The sequence below is a fragment of the Ischnura elegans genome, chromosome 11 (assembly GCF_921293095.1).
Source record: "Ischnura elegans chromosome 11, ioIscEleg1.1, whole genome shotgun sequence".
Lineage (NCBI taxonomy): Eukaryota > Metazoa > Arthropoda > Insecta > Odonata > Coenagrionidae > Ischnura > Ischnura elegans.
In genome coordinates, this window is record NC_060256.1 from 2,106,504 (window position 1) to 2,124,857 (window position 18,354).

An 18,354-nucleotide genomic window follows, 5' to 3' on the forward strand; every position below is an offset into this window, starting at 1 on the left:
GTGAGGTATGACCTTTTTTGCACTCCACGTATTGCATGTAGGGAGACGATCTCGCCGAGGAAGAGTCCTTCACACGGTTCAGTGGAATCTCATCGAGCGACGACGGGGCCCGCATGCAAATACTTCCGAGAGATCCGCATCTCCGATAAATTGCCAAAAACCTTCCAGCGATGGGATTATCTGTGAGACTGTATTCAATTGCGAAAATAATTAGAGCAGCAACGAACATTCATAAACAAATCTGCAGCAAAAATTTAAACGAATAGCAAATGAGTCAGCTCAAATTAAAACTAAAAGCTAGACCACAGCTTGATATCTGTGAAGCATTAACTTCACATGAAATGTCGGCGAAAAATTATTCTAGCAAAATAATGAGTCATTCAAAAATTGAGTATAAAATTCATTAACAATATGCTAGCAAGCAAAAAAAACTCTTATTTAGAGAATTTTACTTCCCTCCCCCAGTGACAAACTTTAATGTTGCTGCGCTAAATATTTAAGATAGCCTTCCGTAGAAAAAGTCAATTAACTGAAAGTGTTGAACATTAAACCAGGCGTTTATAACAGCAGGTACGTCGAGAGCAAGCAAACCCTCGGCCAAAGACCCCATAGAAGCAGCCCTCCCGAGCGGTGCGTACCAACTGCAATGCGTTGACTATGGCGCCAATAACGTCGGTCGGACAAACGGAGCAGCCTATTGGTACGATCAAGAACTTCGCAAATTACCAATTGGTAACTCATCTGGAGGATGTGGATTTCACTCCTGATTTGTGTTAACATGGTTTCGCTGGAATTATTTCAATAAATAATAGTGAAGATATAGTTAAAGAAAAGCCTTAAGGAGTATTCCAAGGTTGACACTCGGTCCAAGGAGGCTTCCAACCAAATATTGAGAGAGGCCATTATGCGAGTGAATGTCGACGCAAGACGAAAGGTGTGTGTTGCGATCGTCAATATTCAAGGTGCAGAGCAAGGGGCGAGGGAGGTGTTGGTTCGATGATCATCGCTTGAAGTGAGGGAGGATGGAATTGAAACAGAACTGGATCTGACTTGCGTACGCTCGAGTCGCTGCTTGCGACTGAGACGCCAGAGGGCAGGCGCGTCGGGAGGTAAGTCCGCTCATTAACGATTCACGACGAGACGAGAGGCGCGAGTCAATTTCTCCAAGTGAGTAGCAAGGCGGGAGAGAGGCAAAGCAGAACAATCGCCTTGATGCGCTGAAAGGGAACACGAGTCAATTAAAACAAAGGACGAGCGAATTAATCCGATGGCATTGATATCGGCCTGGAAGTCCGTATTTACCCAAACCCTGCTGCTGCCACTCTGGCAGGTGGCTGGGCTTTACTTCTCAAAGGAGCACCTTTAAAAACCATTTAAAAGCAGGGATCTTTAAAAAAATCCATCATCAAAACTTTTCGGGCCGGCGTGGGTTGCGATGGCTGCCAAACAGCTCGCCTACCCAACCGAAAGGTCGGGGGTTCGACGATTGAATACCGTCCATTGCTTATGGTTGAAAACGCCTCCTCCGTTTTCGACGTAATTGTAATTTACAAAAAGTGAATAGCCGGATAAAAGGATAGGGAATAATTTTTAAATAATTGGTAATTTTATTGATGGTTTCACGGGTTTTCGATCATTAATAATTTTTGTGGACGAACACGTTTCGATTAAGCACTCTGCCATCATACGTTGTTGATTTTGATTGAACTTAGCCAACGAGGTGTCGGTGCATCAAAATGCCATTAACAGTGGAAAACACTTTCATTATCACAACGCGACCAGGACTATTGGGTTGTTGTAATTACTTAATGCTCTGAATATCCTCTCCAGGAAAGGAAATTTTAATTGCAATCATTTACTACTAAGTATTTCAAGCAAGTATTGCCTACTTCACTCATATATTTCAGTTCTAAGGATTTTCAATAGTACGGCACAGTGTGCCCGGCGGAAAAAGGCTATTATTTCATTAGTCAATCTGATCAGCTAGGTACGTAATTTATGTGGCTTAATCATTTACACAGCACTCTCCATTGGTCTCGTAGAAGCGGTGACTGACTGAAAGATGCTGCGATTTTCCATTGACACTCCTACAACGTACCATTATATTTATTTGATTTCCCACTTTCACCGCCAACGACTCCCGCGTAAAATTAATGAAATCTTTAAAGAAATATTACCTTATATAAAAAGCTCATTAACATTTGTGTGCGATGCTATCGTTCAGATATCTATTCAAGCGCTCCTCATTGGAAAACTCAGTGAAAGCAAATTTTGCGAGGCATGCTTCCATAATCTAAACGGTTTTTATGAGAAGACTCCACGAAAAAAAAGTCTCGAATTGTTAGGGTTACCCTATCAACTCACGCAGTGATTCAAACCTATGATTGTTTAGAATAGGTAAGGGTAGAACTTAACCCGAATGACGGTAGAACTGAATACATTCAAACATATTTCATTGGTACTAATTACTACTTACTGTCAATTACGCACATACTGCAAACAAAGCACGGCATATATACTTATTTCCTTACGACTCACTTCAGGGCACTAATCTTATCGCCACGCAGCTACCAAGTAATACGCTTTTCTACCAAAGTTTTGAACATTTGCACCAGTGTATCTCCTAGGATAATAGCTCTTATTCCAATCAATTATCTATCCTCAATTGTAAACCGGAAATTAAATTTTACAGATCGTTTTTGTCGCGTTGGGCCAAGGTGTTCAATTTTATGACCTGGATCTTCGATGAGTGATAACTGACTGATAAAAGTCTTCTGTGAGCAGTTAGTAGAGCAGCGTGGGTATAGCAATTATATCTAATAGTATGCTTCTGTTGCTTCCACCTTATGTTGCATACATAAACATAATCAATATTTCAAAGAATCGGTATTGTTGATGAATTTTTTCTACTCTTTTTACATTTTTATACTTCTTATGGCTTTTTCAAGATACTACCCTCCATTTTAGTATTTGTATTATTTTATTACAGCTTTTATTTTTATTGAACATGATCTTCAAAGATTGGATGACAATATATAATTCAAACTCACTTTTCACTCGTAAGTAAGACACTCGTATCTTCAACGTGTCCCTTATACGCTCATATATTTATTTTATTCATCTTATATAGTTTTTATTCATAGCCCCTCGTCGAGTAATCAATTACGTTGTCATTTGTATTCAGATGAGCGCGGACGCATGCATAGTAGATGCTGATCGATTCACATTTAGATATATAATTCTCCATACTGATGTACTAATAAGCTGCATTGCCTAACTATCCATAAATTCCGGTATGATAAGGCAAAAAAGCATCCTGAAAAACAATTCATTTCTGGAAAAGATTCATCTCTGCGGTCGCGGTTTCATGTGAGTCTTCTTTTTTCATGTCTCCACGAGTGCATAAAACACGGAGTGATTTTATTCAACCTAAGAACTAAGCGTCTAATGAGGAATCAAATGAAATTCTCAGGACGGGTGGAGTAATCACGAAGAATTTGCAAGCACTCCGTCAGTCCATCTCCGTTCCATTAGTGATTCACTCGTGGGCATCTCCTCTCCTCTCCTCATCTGCGTCATCCGAGAGAATTCAATTAGGCAGCGTGGGAGGCGAATGACTTTCCATAATTCGCTAACTTGATTTGCATGACTAATGCCCGCCAAGTCATTACCACTGATTTCTGCTTCGAATGAAAGAACTAATGATCTCCATTTGCTTTAAAAAAGAGAGGCTCCGAGTTACGCACGGTTATAACATCCAAATTAAAATACCCCTTCAGTTTTCCAAAACCATGCCCTAATTTTTGCAAGACAAAACTGCATTCAATGCTGAAATTAGTAAGAACTACGAGAAATAATTTCCAAATAACTATTTTTGGACAGACATTTTGGCTAAGTTATTGAAGTATAGTAACCAAATCGTTTCTTTTCTTGCTATAAAATTCAAATTAGAACGAGAAAATTCGAAGATAGTCTCGTATATTATAAATCGATTTAATACGGAGCAAAATAGCGATATTTTCGATTTTAGACTCAATAATTATTTCTTTTTCGCAAAGTACATAAATGTCAACAGTAGAACTAATTACTTATTGGAACTTTTTAATGTTCATCCATTTATTCGTCAATATTGCTCCTAAAGGATAAACACTAAATATAGCCTTTAAAAGCACATTTACATGCGTTTTTTTCTGAAAAAAATACCAAAAGTAATAAATTTATAAAGAAGTAAAATAAGTTTCAAATTATTTTTAGTCTTATGCCTAAGAAGAATTTACCTCTAGTTTTACATCTTAGTGTTACTCTAGCCTACTTAAAGACTTGCTGTCGAGTCAAACGGAAGTTAAAAAAACGTTCTCATTTAAATGGGTTATAATGTCCTCTCTCACACACACAAAATTACGAATCATGGTTAATGAGCAAATATGAGCAAACGGGCATCTAATAAGGCTACTAACGTCTAGTTATCGTGCCGAGGAAGCGAGTCCAAAGCACACAATTTTGTAAACAGGGCAGAGATCTCAAGAGCTAAAGACACGAAAGGACGTAGAAGGATGAAGAGAGGGAGAGAGAGCTCTCGCAAAGTTTCCCCTTTGTTCCCCAGAAGTTGGTCTTTGAATTGGAAACGCAATGGATAGAATAGATAATGGGAGCGCTTCTTCTGCATAGCCGCAATGCTCAGCCTAAAGTCTTCCCAATTTCACCACATATGTCTGTCTGTTTAATTATAGCCCAAAGACGCTCCTCGAAAATAGTAGTTCACTAACGCAAGGTGTTCTCAACTGGCGCCTGGTTTGCACAAACGGAAGCTTCGTCGTCCTTGGGACAATAAAGCTTTTAACACGTTTATTTTAGTCTGCCGAGCGCTGCAGTGCGGAAGTTTCCGAGAAGTTAGTCCGGGCCAGACGTGATGCAATGCTCAATTGAATTATCACTCTTGGCAGGAATTTCGGGCATGCTACATTTCTCGATTTCCGTTTGAAAGGGGACAGTTAAGGATCTGGCATTGATCACGTACGGATGTAATGAAGCTAATGCAAGACTTGCTTCCCTGAAGGAAAAGTATGATGAAAATTGGTCTGTAATACGCAAAATTAGCGAACATATCGGAATAAATTTCAAAAGAAACAAATTAAATTTCCTTTACACACTTTTCCCTAATGTGAGTCATCGATGGGCATGTAACGTATATAGTGGTGCGATTAAATGAATGAATGCTATCATCTTGTAGGTAGAGTGTAGGCCGGAACACACATCACTTTGAACTCGTTTAGTTTTTACCTATATTAATCATAACCACGTGAGTGCGACGGAATACGAAGATAAAATACGAATTGGAATGGCCTCCTACACTTTTTTTTATCCTCAAGCATCAAGAAGTATATCGATTCTGATATGTTATTTCAAATTATCTTTCGCTACCTAATCTTGTAATTATGATATCTAATCCGTCACCAGAAAAGGATAGAAACCTCACTGCTAGACCAAATAAGCTAAGTAAAAAAGCTTAGGAAATAGCAAAGTCAAGGTTCCATCACGTCAAAGAACCCACAACCTCGAGGTTTTCAGTTTAAAGGACTTGAATAGCTTCAAAAGTAACTGTTTTCTTAAGAAAATGTGGAGCAGTGTCGAAATAAATGTGCGTCCCTGGAAATTCAAGAACAAACTGTGCGTAACAAATGGTTTCTCCGAAAGGAATAGCTGACTGTAAGGGTTATATGTGCGACTGTCACGAATCTCCACAAGACGAGGGAGCTAGCATGGTAGCATGGTAATTTATTAATTATATACATCTCATCTAAATGCATAATACAACAACACAACGAAAATCTCATCCCAATAATTGGCAATTTTATTCTCATTTTTACCAGCGTTATGGGCCAAGAAATGAATGCCCTGATGCCGATGGACAACTCGTTCATCGAAACGTCGGCCGAGATGGAGTTGGAGAACCTGACCCGGTGGAATGCCCGAGTAACCTTCCACAATTCTATACGTCGGGAAAGCCTGGGATCATTCTTTAAATACCTCTACGGGGACAAGAACTGAATGTTTAGAAAGGAATGTTTTCAAGATCAAGGTTTCTACGACATCAGTTGAAGGCTATGCATTGCAGATTGTGCGTGGACGTCCCAATCATCTTCTACCCTTTTTTTCCTGACTACGTAATCATTTCAATTACTTAATACACTCTCGCATGACTGAAAAAAAGTCTACTTTTCATGTAACTCCTAAAATACTATCGCGTGACTTCTTGCGTTTGTGCACACTGTTCAGGGGTAGGTACACATCTACAAGTTGATGTAATTTCATCCTTTGAGGTATGCGAAATGCATTGCTCATGAGAATTGCGTGGCAGTGGATTTCACGGCGTCTACGGACTGGACAAGGTCTGCCCAAAATAAGGTAACTACGGTTGCCTTGAGTCCCATGGATTATGTCGCTTTTTTAGGTATTGTTTTTTTTTAATCATAGCTGAATTATTAGTACTAGTTGAGCCTCGTTCACAGCCACGTAATATGGATTAACCCGGGAATTGAGCAGCTGACAAGATATTCCACGAGGTCAAAAGTGGCGTAGTTCTCTTTGACGTACAATTCACTTCAAAAAGCTCAATTTTATCCTTTTTCTAGCCATTACCATGAAAGACAGGTGTTTTTTTAAACAATCAAAAGTCCTTTGACATGAAATTTCTGGTTCATGCGCGATGTAAGGTGGAACATTTCAAAAAATAATTAAAAGCCAATTTAAGTTTTTGCGAATCATGTTTTAATGTTATTTTTTCAAATTTCCTGCGTCGCTACGTGAACTTATTTCCGGGAAATGGCTGGAGTCTCACTGGCCGAGCGATATAATTTTTCAACAAAACTGACTTCGGAATGAATGTTTTCGTTTTTTTTTGTTTCAGTGTATGAGAGACTGCATGCTGTATTAATGAGTGGACTTGTACGACCTGATTGCGTGCATTAGTCGTCCGTGGAAGTTAGTTCAGCAGGTTGAGGGAGTGAGCAAGTTATTTTCTATTTTGAACTCGTTAAATTCAACGAATTGACTTACTTTGCCTTCTCACGTTCCAATCCCTTGGCTGCTTGGCCAGTAAGGCGATAGGGAATTTTGTTTAGTTCGACAATTACACGAGGGATTAGGTTTGTGTGATGGCTAAAGCTTTGGCTCTACATTTTGTATGTCCATGTTCAAACCCCGGCGACGGCAATTAATTTTTCCGATGACAACGTTTCTTGAATATTGAGTGGAGGGCTCTACAAGCTCAACTAGTTTCGGATGGAACATCAATCTGTGGTGGGGTGGGCTTTAGTTAAGAGCAGGCTAATGGCGACGCCAAACGGGTCCCTCTCCACTCTTCTATGTTTGCCCTGACATGTCGGTCACCCCTTCCAATTAGTATATTAACGAGTTCATTCAAGACTATCATTGATTCGTATACTGGCTCAAATTACTGGTTTAAATTAAATTAAATCATCCAAAATGTCATCAGTACAATTGGTAAATGATATACATTCTTACTTTTCACATACATCTATAGTTACCCATTTAATCGATTTCAATGATTAAGCGTATTTTGAAGGGGGGAGGGAGCGCACTGGAAAAATAGTTTCGTCCAACGCTTTCATTCGTTTGCATGAGGGAAGGCTCGAGCATATGGGGAGTAAGGCGAAGGAGTGGGTGAGGGTTGACACGCACTACAGGCATTCGGATACGAGCATTGTCCCTAGGGTATCCATTTTACACCAGATGAAATAAATTTTGCTCAGTTGTAGAATATATGCAGGAGAAGAGAGCCCCACAGCACACAGTCCGTAGTTCACATCCTGGATCCGCTGCTGGATACGAGTCAAATTTTAGAGTCGTAAAAAATCTGAGAGGATATAAAATTTGTCAAATCATTAAAAATATTCGTTTGCCATTCATATGTCTTAAAATCTCTAAAGCTTTAAAAAATTTCGTTCACAGCTTATGCCTTGTGCACTTAATAATTTTGGTGGAATTGAAATAACTATGCTCGGAATAAAGCCTTCGTATTTTAATGGTATACCGCGATTGCACTAGTTGGTGAAACCAGCGGTGAAATAAGTGCCGTGAACGAATCTCGCTGAGCGAAGTCAGGGGCGGTTAGAAATGCCAAGGGCTGCGGGAGAGATAAGAAATGGAGCAGTGGTGTGGGTGAAGAGGAGCAGGGGGTAGATAAGAGCGGAAGCATTTAATAGAGGAGTCGGGGAGAATTCCACAGGCTGCAGAAGAAGTCTCGGACAAAACGGCCTCAAAGGGAAACGCAGATATCTTACGAGATCGGAGAAAAGTACTTAATTAATGAGGGGACTGGAATCAGAGTGAATTGGCGGGGCCCATCATATTTTGCAATCTTATATCCAGCGCTCGGTATCATCGCTCGGAAAATTTTAGTGAGACCTTAATATCAGGGTGAGATACATTCTTCATGGCTTCATCCCCATAATGAAAACTTTTCTCGTCTCGCTCACACCAAGATAATCGTACTTGCGGAGAGGAACCTTTTGAAACAAAAATTAATGTCCACAGCTACGGAACGTCGGAGAATACAGTGACATACTTATTGCACTCCAAAGTAGCCCTGAAATGACACTGAAAATGGGGTCGCATGAGTATTCCAGCAAGATCACTCTAGTTTTTAGGAGTAAATTCATCACTTGCATGTATTGTGAACAATGTTATCAGTATGAAGTTAGTCTCACAAATAATTTACATCAATATAATTTTAAGTAAAACCTTGACGCTTTCCCCAATTGAGCCTCCATTTACGAATAGGTAGCTTAACGAAAAAAAATTAAATGGACAGAATTGTTTCATTGAGAAAAAACACCACCTGAGTCAATGTGTTGGAGACTCTCAATTTATTTTGTAATCAAATGAATTCAAAACACGAAAATCATAGGTGAAGCTTGGATGAATCCATTTTGTTTTTTTTCTCGTGTGTAGACGTGTCTACGCAAAGGCGACGACGACAATGAGGAAAAAGATGAAACGCAATAGGAAAATGTAGAAACTCAAATTTATTTGTAAGTATAAATAATATTAGGCGGCGTTCATGAGGACGTGAAGTTGAAGGCTCTTGAGTTCAAATTCGATAACATGACACACCCGTATTTAACGCATCATAAAACCTCGGTCTCAGCATCACGAACTAAAAATACGGGATTTTTCCATGAGCATACATTGCCGAGTACTTCATAATTTAGGAAAACGTACGGAATGAGGGCAAAAAGTGAGAAATTAATGAATTTCTGTTATCAAATGAATCGAGAAGTGAACTAAAGTTCGTCGAAAAGTAATTATTTTACTCGAGAAATAAATAACATGATACTGTTGAACATGTAATTTTTGCATAAAGAGCAGCGTGTATTTCCTCTTTACCCAAATAAATTCGCACGATTAAACTGCATTAGAAAGAATGATAGCTGCAATAAAGACAAAGTAATGTACACTATGCCTATAACAAGTGTGGAAGATCATTTTGGTTAGCAAATAAGAGGTAGTATGTCCAGTAACTGATTTTGATTCCTGCACTCACCTGTAGAGGGGCTTTCCGGCGGCCTCGCGGAACCACAGCACCATATACACTCGGTCTTCTCTCGTCAATGGCTCGATATCGCACGGAAGGGCTGCGCTGCGTCCAACCACTGCCTCTACCCTGACGGTGCTCACTGCAATGCGAAAATAAAAGAATCCTTTGAAAAAAGGCCCCTAAAAGGGGACGATGGGCAGTAGGGAAGAGGTGGAAAGTAGTAACTATACAAATACGCTAATGAAAGACAAACTCAATAGATTTTAAATTCTCGGCTAAATATGATAGAATTACGCACATTAGAAAATTACCAGCCAATTTTTTTTCACTAATACTCTCTGAACTCAAAGACGAAGAGGGGTGATAAAAATTTCGTGACCGGCACAAAAGAGAGCTCTTAATATTTTTCAAAATTGAGATAAGACGGAGGATTTGTGTTGATTCTATCTAGTATTTTAAGCTTATTCATAGAAATTATCTAATTAACCCTTAGATGCACTCTAAGCGGGGATTTTGCCACATTTTTCAAAAATATGAAATAGCGCGTTTATTGCGCATGGATCACTGGTGGTACACTTTGGTATTCTATTTCTGTACTTTTCCCTCTAACAAGAACATATGTTTGCGTCAATGTGACGACCAACTATTTCGTTAGAATCTTACCAAGTAGGAACGACGATAACTTCGTGTGATTTGGCTCTAGAGGGCGTTCACACGATACTAAGGGCCGGTTTTATAATGTCTGGTTAAACCTCACGTTAACTAACGTGGAGATTACGGTAACGTGGAGTTTAACGAGAGGTTGTGTTTTACAAAGCAAATCCTACCGCCGGTTGGCTGATGGGAACTTTAACGAGAGGAAAGCGCAGCTACTGTAATTCTCATACCAACAATTGATCGCGAAAAGTGAAACAGTCGAAAGTCAAAATTGAAAAAATCGAGTTGAAGTATGGTAAAAGGTTTGTGTACGTTTGTTTTGAAGTGATGGTTAGCTTTGAAAACGAAGATGACGCCAATATTTTCGGTTTTAATCGTTGACGATCTTATGGTCAATCATCAGTGTGTCGTTAAAATAGAAATACTCGCCTCGAATTATGAATATTTGGCAAGTACAAGCGTTAATTTGAATGAGTGCTGCTATACGTGTAAACCATAAATTACACGGAGGTAATGAATGACTATTTGTGAATGGATTGAATCAAGGTGGAGTCCCTTTGCAAGAAATAGTGGTAAATTAACCTTGTTTGTGCTTATTAAACGAGAACGAAGATTCTCATTTGTATTGTTAAACCAATCGAAATGGTTTTCTATTGAGTAGGCCACCAGAGCGATTTTACGAACATTTTGAGGCTACAATGTAATCATAATGACGATAAATTTTAATCATACTTTTGCAGTAAGATATATCTTCTAAGCGTTAGTATGGCCCCTACGCTAATTTATCATAATCTCTGCGTTCTCTACGGAATTAGGAACAACTTGTTAGTTGTGAATAATCAAAGCCTTTCCCGTTTTCAAAGTACTCACCATGGCCATAATTTAAATAACAGAATTTATAACCAACCACCGTCTAATAGAAAAATTCATCAGTGTTCATTAAAACGATAACGAGGCTCCTGTCACAATGATGTCATTGTTATGATTAATTCAATTAATTCATGGTGATTCCTTTGATGATTTTTGTGTTTTTATAGAAGCATTTTCAGTTTTATTAAAATGTTCACAATAAGGAGGTATATTCATCCATGTGGCACTCGTGTAACAGACACGAAAAGAATTGACCCATATAATTGTCAGCTAGCAGCAGATATTTCATAACTTTAAATTATCTCATCTTATTTATGACTATATATATACTGTTGAGAAGCAATATGTTTCATGAAATCCATAATCTCTGGCAAATAAATTTTCAATAAGGGACAGAACTAAGTTTAAATTTCTTCATTAGAGAGATCAAAACCTTTTGCATGACACCAAGTAGCCCTTACCATTGAAGTATAAAGTGAAACATATTTTGATACTGGCTGTCAATAGTGTAGTTGATACTGTAATAGGGATGACTGTGAGTCTTTATGGTAATGCCATTGAGAATGTTTTCATTGCCATCATAAAATTGAATGGGTGTTCAGAAATCACTGATTATGAACATAACTTCACAGTCTAAAATTAAAATTAGAGAAGAATGAATAAAGTTTGAATAGCTTATGTATAGCCCTACCACAGTTACTTCAAGGGCTCATGCCATCCAATTATTAAATAAATGTACAGTTTGCAGCAAACCTTACATACTTTACAAGTAGGCTGCATGTTGTTATGATAGTATACATCTGTAACAAAATATTGCAACTCTTTTTGGCTCATAGCTTATGATGGGGGATCTATTCTTTATGTAAAAACTATTTTTGCAAACCTTGTGTGAGAATAAGTTTTAAGTGCTAACGTAACTAACTTCATATCTAATCAACAGCAAAGGCTTGTATTGTCTTTAAGATTTAAGGAAATGAGATGGGGTGCAAAGATATTAAAGTTGCTGGGTTCAATTTGTAAAAAATCTGTTGAAAAACATATCTAATCAGAATGAAAGCATTAAATTTCAACTCTCAGTGGTGTTTATGAATACTATACTATATATTGTGATAGACATTTTATTTTATTCTCAGACCACAAAATATGAAGCTTTCATTGAACATGTTTTAAATATTTAGCAGACTACTAAATTATACAAAGACAGAAGTGGATCCAGGATAGGGATAAGGGGGTGGGCTAGGTGAGGTTAAAATTCCAGCTGAAGTGGGGGTGGGAAATAAACCACCATTCTATCTAGTGTAAATTGGATACTCAAGGGGAGTAAATTGGATACCCTCCATAGCCCCCAAACCCCCATGGATCCGTCACGGTACAAAGATACAGTTATTTATATAGCATTTAAAGAATTTATTTGTATCAAATGCAAAGCATAAGGATTCCATCATGATGACTCCTTCATTGCAACTGTCTTTTTGGGATATGGGTTTTCAATGGAATTGTTGTTACATGGCGCCACAGAAAGTTATTAAGTTATTTTTTTACTACCTACTTATGGGGGATATCCTTTTAAATGCTGTACCAAGTAATCTCTAAATCACCACACTGACATCACTCACTTATAATTAACGTATGTGCTTCCATTATCATAAATGCAATAATATGACTTCCCCACAGAATTTTATCATACCATGTTCTATTTATGAAGTGATTATAGAAGCAATTTCCCTTACATCCACTCCACTTTCATAAATCTATTAAGAAATTTGCCTTTGTGATATGAACATTCTCATAGACTGTTTCTCATTACATACGTTGCAGCTATGCATGTTAAAATATATCTCTAGTGATGCAGATTGGAGCGAGATAGATGAGACAGAGATAATCCTTGGAATAAATAAAAAGAGGAGAATTAAAGGGAAAATCATTGTACCAAAGTGCAAATAGAAGTCTGGTTAAGATACATGGAGTAAGGTTTGCCATGGAACTGGTATTTTTGACCCAGAAGGAGGATAAGAATAGAGGTACACAGGAATGTATAGATAATATTGACAGAGGAAAAGGAAGTAGGAATTGCTAGACCTGATAAGTGAGGTGAGGGAATTTTTGCAGGAGATGAATTAGATATAAATGATGTAGATGAAGTGTATATCAAGCTAGAAATGCTGAAAACAGTGATTAAGGTAAGGATTTTGAGTAACAAGCAAGGGCAGGGAGACAATGGTTCTGGAATAAATGGAATAACCATGTATGTTACAAAGAACTACGTCAACCTTAATGAGTAGATCACTTCTAACAGTATGTATTGGAATGAGATATCTAGTCATGCATGATTATAAGTGTTGATGATATTATACCTAATTGATTTTTTGAACGTATGTTCTCATTAGTGACAGTTCAATAGATGGAGCATGAAAAAATTAATAAAAGCTACGTATGGGATTGAACTCCCAAGAAACTAATGAGTGTACCAGATATGTGATGTAAATTGGCTGTTATAGGAATATGTCCTCACTTATCCTTTGAAGGCTTATTAAACATATTAGTTAGTTAAACGTCGACAAGTAGTAGTAAGGGTTAATATTTTATGAAGAAACCATACCAAGGATCCCACTTAAGGCTTTGAAAGAGTTATTAGTAAAATTAGACATTGCAATATTTCCACTGATTTTATTATAATAAAACTCAGTGGAAATACTGCAATGTCCAATTTTACTAATATGAAGAACTTTTACCTTATCTAGCTCAACATCATACAAGATACTTTGAAAGAGCTTATCGATGAAAAAATTTCAGTGGTCACTGATAAGCATGGAAAATAACGAATGGAATGGTGGTGAATGCAGTCATTTCCTGTAAATTCAACCTCATGAGCAAATACATATGTACACAGACAACAGCTTTCCCCAATAGCAAGCAAGAGTAGCCCAGCTGGCTCAATGTTGTAAGAAATACAACTGACTCTGATTGTTTCAAACATTCCCTTAGCAGACAATGCTTGAGAACCTCAATAAATATATTCCCTTAGCAGGCAATACTTAAGAACCTTAAAATAATATTTCTTTGATTAATCTGGCTTTGATGTTCCATGAGTCTTCAGGTGCAAGGGTCCAAATTCTCTCCTTGAATTAAGGCTCAAATGTGTGGAATAAAACCAAACTTTTTCAGGATAAAGTATCGAATTGTTAACTTTTACTATATTAAAATATTCAAACCTGAAATAAGATAAGTATTGGTAACCAAATTGGCACTCTTATATTTTAACATGAGGTTCTAGATGGGCACCACTGATTCTATGGCTCTGAAACAACTTTTGATGGTAGATGCACCACTGATTCTATAGCTCTGAAGCTACTTTTGATGGTAGATAATTTGCTAGGAGGTTTTAATAGTACATAACCTGTGTTTGGCTACGAACAGCACTTAGGCAATAAAGTCGCAATTTTTTCCGTTGAAGGCTACACATTAGAACACTCAGAGACGAGAAGACTTCTCTTGCTTACGGTGCCTTTCCAAATCTTTTTCTATCAAAATAATGAGAGGTCATTACTTAGTCACATAAAGTACAATAATTAGTAAACTTCCACACTCTAAAGGCTCATTTGCCTAACAAATTCATTAATATGTCATACCATCTTATGAGCAAATCAGTCATTCTTACTTTTTTACCTACACGAGCTGTATTGGTTGCATCAATTTGCCTTTCTCAGCTTCCATAGAAAACTCAAACAGTATCTTGTATACATTACGTACGAAACGTGCAAAATCCTTTCTTTTTCACGCAATCTTTCACTTGCCTCACTTATTCCTACATATTTATCTCCAAGAAATACCAAGCCGTACACCAGATATTGTTAATGGACTTACCTACAATTTTTTTTGTAGTACTTTGACAAACATATCTTTTGGAAAAGGAAATACGAAAATACTTTCACCTCATAACATATATCCTCACAATTAATTATAAATTCTATAGTGACATCAAATGCTAGTAAATCAGAATGCAATCAGTAAGTACGATCTTTTTCTCTCTTTCGATTGCCAAATACGAAACTTGGCTGTTCTTCTAATTTAAACTGTCTTTGTAAACACCGACACATTTTAAATTCGTTGATGAAGTCAGCAAAACCAGGTAATAACAGATTTCTATACCTACACCCCTGTAACACCTCCTTCTTTCTCTCCGATATGTAATTCTAATATTTTTCATCAACTCACTTGGCTGGCACAAATCATAACAAACTCCTACACCGGCACAAATATTGCATAACTTCAAAATTTTCAGGGGTTTGGCACACGATCTCCGACTGCAGTCCATAGAATAGACAATATTATTTATTGGTTGGTGATTATTATCAAACTTGAGATGTTTGTAAGGATTTCGTAGCGTATACCGTAGAATACGTCGAATAGCATGAAAACAGTGGCCCGTTCCGGATATATCACCGGTCTTATGGAAATATTTCACTTATTAAATTGCTAGTATGGTGCTAAAAATATTGGAAATTGATTGCTGATATCGTAGATACGGATAAAAACGGAGGATGCTGCGCTTGGTCGATTATTTCCTCCGTATATTATCGTAGGGTACTTCAGCATTTCAAAACATCCGCCATTTTCAACAATTTAAACTTCACGTTAACCTTTTACCCAAGGGAAATCCATGGTTTAGCTTGACTACCACTTTAACGCTCAGATTTGACTTAACCATCGATTATAAAACAGAATTTTGGGACTTAACCGACGCTTAGCTTAAACTCCAGTTTAACCAGACATTATAAAACCGGCCCTAAGGAACTTCTGATAATCTGTCGCTACCGTGGAAACTTGGAAGCATAATTTTTTTTCAATAATATGTTAATATTTAGTTTCGTATTAATTAAATATTTGTAAGGATTTGCATTATTATTTTATTATTATTTGTATTTGTATAATTTATCTCATTCTCAAGCCACATGTCGTAATTTAAAAATTTCATCTTCATACTCTATTGTTTTAAACGTGGAAAATGTAAAAATAATAAGACGGCAAATATGTATACGAATGTTTTCGATTTATATGCAATAATGATTCCACCTGCGTCAAAAGATGTCACGAATGTCATTACAGAGAGAGTGAAGGTCAATAAGGACGAAGAAATCGAAAAATTAATTTTATTTATAAAGTTTGGTATTTTTATAATTTTTATGATTGCATTAACGATTTGGCATATCGATTTCCTTTTTTTTGTGTTTTTTGACGTGATAGTGTCTAGATAGTCGTCTACAATTCCTTTAGAAAAATTAGTCTAAGTATTTATCAAGAAATTTGCATATAATTGTGAGATATTTTTGTTTATAAATGAATGGAAAAGTATTTAAAGTGATTTTATTTATTAAAAGTTACCCAAAAACGTTAAAACACCCTCAAATTTGAATGTTTATTTGGGAAAATCAAAAAAGGAAAGGTGCGGCAAAAAAGCCGCAAGCGTGCACTGGCGCTATACAAGCAGGTGCGTGCACCTAAGAGTTAATCGTAGAAAATTGACATAGGTAACTTACCCCCATAGTTCTTTTATCCCCTTTGCTAATTCATAGAACGCTGAAATTGGATTGAATACTTCTCCTAGACCAAAAAAGGATACAGTTTAATTGAAAAAGCAGGTACTCGTCGTTATCATCAGATGCGGGAGTTTCGAGTTCATGCGTTAAAAAGATGAACACGGTAAACACCAATTAATGATGAATTTGATGTAACTAGTACATGAGATGGATGTATGACGTCTTGCTTATTGTATATATGTTTACTCAGATGCAACAAAAGGCTGCGCCAAGTGCGTGGATTTTTTATTCAAACTTTAAAAAGAGCACAGCAAACTCCGACTACTGTCGGCATCAAAATGATGTGCCGCTGTAATTTGCAAATTTATATTTGGACTCCAGTGAATTCCATAATAATGAATAATACGTCATTTTTCAGGACATTTTATTCTCAATTCTAATTTAGTTTTTGTTTAGTGAAGAATTAAAAAATCAAGACACGCTAGTGCAATAAATGACTCCACGCACCACAAAATTAGCCGTTTTGTCAACTTCATGGTCTTTGTAACTCAACCTAGGGAAAACTACTTCGTCTACAATATTCATCTTTAAAAAAAGTCGCAAACATTAATTTAGATTAATAAAGCGGCTTTTGCGTATTTTTATAACGCATATTTTGTAGCAAAATAACGAAAATGTTTAAATACTATCTAGTCCTACAGTTATTTATTTCACTCGCGTGTCTTGATTTTTGAATTTTTCATAATAAAAAATTAAATAAGAATTGAGAATAAAATTTCCTGTAAAATGACGTAATATTCATTAGTATAGCATGCACTGAAGTCCAGATATAAATTTGCAAAGTACAGCGGCACATCATTTTGACGTAGTAATACGAAATATTGACGTAGGTAATGTATAACAATGATCAATTGATCATTGACGTTAGATATATGTATTGTAGACATGCTCACTCAGACGCAACTGAAGACTGCTTCAAATGGATACTAACGCAAAGGCCAATCATTCAATGATTCTCTTAGTTAGGGATTGACCAAGAGAAAATAGATATGTCGAAATTATGCAGAGGTGAGAGAGGGGGCAAGTTGAGGGAAAGGCAATATAACTGCACTTGCGAGAAGCCTAAATGGTAACCGTTTGCTGAACTACTTTCTGTCAGCAACGCTCAATGATAATTAACAGCTTTTTGGGATCAAGTGGCAAGATATCTTCCTCTCGACCTTTTATAACTGTTATAGGAATATAGCAAATGACTTTCATATTTGGACCATGTTTTAATCATTCCGATTTGTGAGTTATATGAATAAATTATGGCGATAAAAATTAAACGCAAAAAACAGAGCAACTTCATGCACATGATGTGGGAATAAGCAATGAAATAGGAAAAAAATTGATTAAATTTTTCTCCATACGAACATTTTGGAAACCAGAGGGAGGGTGCATATAAAGCTGGAGCTCTACCACGACCACCGAGAGACAAGGCCTGAGCGCTGATGCCTTCTAATTGTCTGACGTCACGAGCCGTAGGTTATCAACCACGCCTTCCGACAATGCTTGCAGTTGTTTATATTTATAAGCCATTGCGGTGAAAATGGTGATTGGGTTGTTTAACGCTAAGTTAAGTTTTAAAGCTTTTGCGTTGATTTTGTGGGCTACAGTATTGAATACAAGTGTTCAAGAAATGGTGTACTAGTGTTTTGTGCCTCTGTGCAAAGGAAAATACACGGAGGA

At 37.1% G+C, this 18,354-nt stretch overlaps 1 protein-coding gene across 1 annotated transcript in view; it reads right to left on the minus strand.

Moving 5' to 3' along the window:
- Positions 1–1,000: 1,000 nt before the first annotated feature.
- The window catches only part of LOC124168380, a 453,375-nt gene continuing 436,021 nt past the window's right edge, over positions 1,001–18,354 (minus strand). Inside the window, exons 2-3 of the mRNA XM_046546595.1 lie at positions 9,566–9,698; positions 1,001–1,217 (exon numbers count right to left, since the gene is read on the minus strand). Of these exons, the coding sequence (XP_046402551.1) occupies positions 1,001–1,217; positions 9,566–9,698 (350 nt within the window). The remainder of the gene's footprint in view (positions 1,218–9,565; positions 9,699–18,354) is intronic.